Below are 5948 nucleotides of genomic sequence, written 5' to 3' on the forward strand. Positions count from 1 at the left end.
TACTTTATGTTTTTTGGGTCGCTGAATCCGAATCTGAAGTTTCCTACCGCGTATCTGGTGAGCATTTTCCGCCATTTTTCGCCATTTTGAAAAAATGGCCTAAAAAGGCCTTTTTTGCGGTTTTTTGATATAGCGGCTACGCATGAAGCCGGCATGAGCCGGATCGCGCGTTGACGGGTGCGCCGCGAAAACGTGAATGGGCGCGATGTTCACGATGCTGTATCTTCCTCAATTTTTAAGCAAATGTAGCATATGTATAAGCCATTTTCTTCCAAATTATGTCAGCTATTCAAAAAATTAACTAAATCCGGGACAATCTCTCATGCGTAGCCGCTATGTAAAACAAAAAACGCAAAAAAAGGCCTTTTTAGGCCATTTTTTCAAAATGGCGGAAAATGCTCACCCGATACGCGGTAGGAAACTTCAGATTCGGATTCAGCGACCCAAAAAACATAAAGTAAGCCAAAAAAATCGCTGTGTACCCGAAATTCCAGGTAGCCTCATTTTTAGCTACCAGGCGCCTGGACTAAAATGCGGAGATCAAGTGCGCACCTCTCCAAACCCGGGGGTGGGTATGTGATGTGGTATCACGCGGAAAGGAAGGGAAATCTGAGCCTTCGTCCCCGTCTCGAAACATTGACGTTAGTGAAAGACGCCAGTATGCCATCGGTAAATGCGGAAAACAAGCGCGGAACTACTCGGACACCGGAGTGTACTGCTGTGGTATCTCTCAGAATAGAAGGTAAATCTTGAATTTTCACCCATCTATAAAATTACTGCCGTGTATGAATATAGGGAAAATGCTAGCATTGATGAATACGAAAACCAAGTGAGCAACTATTCGCATGCAAGAGAAGGTTTATAATGTGGTATCACGCGAAAAGGAAGGAAAATCTTATCTTTTCGTTTATGAGTGAACGCATTCTGCACCCTGCTCGAGTGCTCGCATCGCTAAATGCAGAGATCAAGCGCGCAATGCTTCAAACTCGGTGCTTTGATGCATGCGATGCTAGCAGGGAGCAGAATACGTTCATTCATAAACGTCAGTGATTTTTAACTGATGAAAAGATGAGATTTTCCTTCCTTTTCGCGTGATACCACAACATATACCTATCCCCGAGTTTAAAGAGTAGCGCGCTTGATCCCCACATTTAGGAATGCGAGCAGCGAGCAGAATTCGTTCGGAGATTTTTATAGATGGGTCAGCGTAGCGTCCTCAGGAAGTAAATCACAGGGATTTTGGGCCTTATCACAGATGCATAATGTTCGCAGGTCAAATTCTATCACCATACTGACCGACGAAAGACCGCCACGATGATCGGAATCTCCATAGGTAGCCTCACCACCTACATCGGCATGGCCATCGGCGTCGTCAAAAGCTTAGCCGTCGACGAAAATCACCGCCCCAAATCGCATTCCAAAGTGTGGTTCGCCAAGATGCACGGCCTGGGCAACGACTTCATGGTCGTGGACACCGTCACCCAGAACGTCTCCTTCACGGCGGACCAGATCCGTCGGCTGGCCGACCGACACCTGGGCGTCGGGTTCGATCAGCTCCTGGTCGTCGAGCCGTCGCCCGAGCCTGACGTGGACTTCCACTACCGGATCTTCAACGTGGACGGGAGCGAGGTGGCCCAATGCGGGAACGGCGCCCGGTGTTTCGCCCGCTTCGTCCAGCTCCAGCACTTGAGCCGGAAACGCGACCTCCACGTCAGCACCGCCTCCGGCCGCCGCATGGTCCTCTCCATCACGCCGGACGACCAGGTCCACGTCAACATGGGCGAGCCCGTCTTCGAACCGCGACTCATACCCTTCCGCACACCGACGAACAAAACCGAGACTCTTTACCACATGGATAACGTGCCATTCGGTTGCGTGTCGCTAGGCAACCCGCACTGCGTGGTCCAGGTCCAGAGCGTCGAGACCGCGATATCCGGCTCCGCGTGTTCGAGCGTGGTGTGGGCGAGACGAGGGCCTGTGGCAGCAACGCCTGTGCTGCTGTTGTCTGCGGCGTCCGCCAGGGTGCGCTGACGTCGCCGGTGCGCGTGGATCTCCCTGGCGGCACGCTCCGTGTCGCCTGGGCGGGGCTCGGACAGCCGGTCTACCTGACCGGCCCGGCGGTCCATGTTTATGATGGCTTCATTGATTTAGGAAATAAATTATTTTCAAACATGTTTCAGCGTTTCTTTTTAATTTTTATGTATTGCGTTATTGTGGTTGGGGACCTGAGGTAAACCCGAGTTACGAGAAAGAAGCGATGTTCGCCCATCCTCAGGTCCTCCTTAAAACCCGTTTCCTCCTTTGTGAAACGATTTTTATGAATACTTCGACCCGGTGTGAAAAATCTCTACCTCAGGGTAGAGTTGCCAAGTTGAAAGTTGAAAACTTAAAAATGACAAGGCTTGCATACAGAATAAGATAGACAAATGCGATTTGATGTAACACTCATTTTCTGACTGCTCCAAAATTTTTTTCAATGCCTTGTTCTTATTTGTCCAAATTTTTTCAATTATAAAAATTGCTTGTTCAAAAAAAGTAATGATTAGGAATGGAAACATTTTCCCCCCTTTTTTCTACAAAACAAGTATTTCCTCTTCTAGCAATTTGCAGGTTCCTGAAAACCTCTAAAACCTTCTCCTTCTTTGCTGCCAAGAAAGGCAATATTTAATGTCAGTGACTTCTCAATTTGCGCGGTTGGCAGCAGTCGTCCCGAAAAAAGGAGAGTGTGTAGATACAGCGTGTTCCTAAAAGTGATCCCAATCTTCCAAGGATCCTTGTTGCCAGAGAGCCCACTATAAACTCGGTGAATTTTCAATTTTCACGGTTGGCAGCAGTCATTCGGAATAAAGGAGAGTGTGTAGATACAGAGTATTCCTAAAGGTGATCTCGATTTTACTATAAATTTCCTGAAGTCTCGATTTTCATGGTTGGCAGCAGTCGTCCCGAAAAAAGGAGAGTGCGTAGATACAGCGTGTTCCTAAAAGTGATCCCAATCTTCCACGGATCCTTGTTGCTAAGGAGCCCAGTGCCAGTATCAACTTGGTGAATTTTCAATTTTCACGGTTGGCAGCAGTCGTCCCCGTCGCGTCGGAGGCGGAAAGCGCGGATACAGGGTGTTCCAAATGACCGACCTGCACGGCTCATCGATGCTTTGTTCGAATGGGGGCGGCAGTTTGTGATCGGGGAATTCCCGATTTGCACGGTTGGCATCAGTCGGCACTGATCGAGAAAGGAAGCGATGATACAGCGTGTTCCGTAAAACTGATCTAGAAGATCCTTGGATGCTTGCTGCCAAGAGAGGCACGCTTTAGTTACAGTGACTTCTCAATTTGCGCGGTTGGCAGCAGTCATTCGGAATAAAGGAGAGTGTGTAGATACAGAGTGTTCCTAAAGGTGATCTCGATTTTCCAGGGATCCTTGTTGCCCAGGAGCCCACTATGAACTCGGTGAAGTCTCGATTTTCATGGTTGGCAGCAGTCGTCCCGAAAAAAGGAGAGTGCGTGGATACAGCGTGTTCCTAAAAGTGATCCCAATCTTCCACGGATCCTTGTTGCTAAGGAGCCCAGTGCCAGTATCAACTTGGTGAATTTTCAATTTTCACGGTTGGCAGCAGTCGTCCCCGTCGCGTCGGAGGCGGAAAGCGCGGATACAGGGTGTTCCAAATGACCGACCTGCACGGCTCATCGATGCTTTGTTCGAATGGGGGCGGCAGTTTGTGATCGGGGAATTCCCGATTTGCACGGTTGGCATCAGTCGGCACTGATCGAGAAAGGAAGCGATGATACAGCGTGTTCCGTAAAACTGATCTAGAAGATCCTTGGATGCTTGCTGCCAAGAGAGGCACGCTTTAGTTACAGTGACTTCTCAATTTGCGCGGTTGGCAGCAGTCATTCGGAATAAAGGAGAGTGTGTAGATACAGAGTGTTCCTAAAGGTGATCTCGATTTTCCAGGGATCCTTGTTGCCCAGGAGCCCACTATGAACTCGGTGAAGTCTCGATTTTCATGGTTGGCAGCAGTCGTCCCGAAAAAAGGAGAGTGCGTGGATACAGCGTGTTCCTAAAAGTGATCCCAATCTTCCACGGATCCTTGTTGCTAAGGAGCCCAGTGCCAGTATCAACTTGGTGAATTTTCAATTTTCACGGTTGGCAGCAGTCGTCCCGAAAAAAGGAGAGTGCGTACATACAGCGTGGCCCTAAAAGTGATCCCAATCTTCCACGGATCCTTGTTGCTAAGGAGCCCAGTGCCAGTACCAACTTGGTGAATTTTCAATTTTCACGGTTGGCAGCAGTCGTCCCCGTCGCGTCGGAGGCGGAAAGCGCGGATACAGGGTGTTCCAAATGACCGACCTGCACGGCTCATCGATGCTTTGTTCGAATGGGGGCGGCAGTTTGTGATCGGGGAATTCCCGATTTGCACGGTTGGCATCAGTCGGCACTGATCGAGAAAGGAAGCGATGATACAGCGTGTTCCGTAAAACTGATCTAGAAGATCCTTGGATGCTTGCTGCCAAGAGAGGCACGCTTTAGTTACAGTGACTTCTCAATTTGCGCGGTTGGCAGCAGTCATTCGGAATAAAGGAGAGTGTGTAGATACAGAGTGCTCCTAAAGGTGATATCGATTTTCCAGGGCAATTTGCTGCCCAGGAGCCCACTATGAACTCGGTGAAGCCTCGATTTACATGGTTGGCAGCAGTCGTCCCGAAAAAAGGAGAGTGCGTACATACAGCGTGGTCCTAAAAGTGATCCCAATCTTCCGCGGATCCTTGTTGCTAAGGAGCCCAGTGCCAGTATCAACTTGGTGAATTTTCAATTTTCACGATTGGCAGCAGTCGTCCTCGTAGCGTCGGAGGCGGAAAGCGCGGATACAGGGTGTTCCAAATGACCGACCTGCACGGCTCATCGATGCTTTGTTCGAATGGGGGCGGCAGTTTGTGATCGGGGAATTCCCGATTTGCACGGTTGCCATCAGTCGGCACTGATCGAGAAAGGAAGCGATGATACAGCGTGTTCCGTAAAACTGATCTAGAAGATTCTTGGATGCTTGCTGCCAAGAGAGGCACGCTTTAGTTACGGTGACTTCTCAATTTGCGTGGTTGGCAGCAGTCATTCGGAAGAAAGGAGTGTGTGTAGATACAGAGTGTTCCTAAAGGTGATCTCGATTTTCCAGGGATCCTTGTTGCCCAGGAGCCCACTATGAACTCGGTGAAGTCTCAATTTTCATGGTTGGCAGCAGTCTTCCCGAAAAAAGGAGAGTGCGTGGATACAGCGTGTTCCTAAAAGTGATCTCAATCTTCCACCGATCCTTGTTGCTAAGGAGCCCAGTGCCTGTATCAACTTGGTGAATTTTTAATTTTCACGGTTGGCAGCAGTTGTCCCCGTCGCGTCGGAGGCGGAAAGCGCGGATACAGAGTGTTCCAAATGACCGACCTACACGGCTCACCGATGCTTTGTTCGAATGGGGGCGGCAGTTTGTGATCGGGGAATTCCCTATTTGCACGGTTGGCATCAGTCGGCACTGATCGAGAAAGGAAGCGATGATACAGCGTGTTCCGTAAAACTGATCTAGAAGATCCTTGGATGCTTGCTGCCAAGAGAGGCACGCTTTAGTTACAGTGACTTCTCAGTTTGCGCGGTTGGCAGCAGTCATTCGGAATAAAGGAGAGTGTGTAGATACAGAGTGCTCCTAAAGGTGATATCGATTTTCCAGGGCAATTTGCTGCCCAGGAGCCCACTATGAACTCGGTGAAGCCTCGATTTACATGGTTGGCAGCAGTCGTCCCGAAAAAAGGAGAGTGCGTAGATACAGCGTGGTCCTAAAAGTGATCCCAATATTCCACGGATCCTTGTTGCTAAGGAGCCCAGTGCCAGTATCAACTTGGTGAATTTTCAATTTTCACGGTTGGCAGCAGTCGTCCCGAAAAAAGGAGAGTGCGTACATACAGCGTGGC

General features: G+C 49.4%; 1 protein-coding gene across 1 annotated transcript; it reads left to right on the forward strand.

Moving 5' to 3' along the window:
- The first annotated feature begins 1248 nt into the window (after positions 1-1248).
- Positions 1249-2249, forward strand: LOC109043817 (diaminopimelate epimerase). Its single transcript, XM_019061135.2, is given in 2 exon segments — positions 1249-1926; positions 1929-2249. Coding segments are annotated over 2 exon segments (918 nt in total). The 5' UTR covers positions 1249-1314; the 3' UTR covers positions 2235-2249.
- Positions 2250-5948: the final 3699 nt, after the last annotated feature.

The sequence above is a fragment of the Bemisia tabaci genome, chromosome 6 (genome assembly GCF_918797505.1).
Source record: "Bemisia tabaci chromosome 6, PGI_BMITA_v3".
Classification (NCBI taxonomy): Eukaryota; Metazoa; Arthropoda; class Insecta; order Hemiptera; family Aleyrodidae; genus Bemisia; species Bemisia tabaci.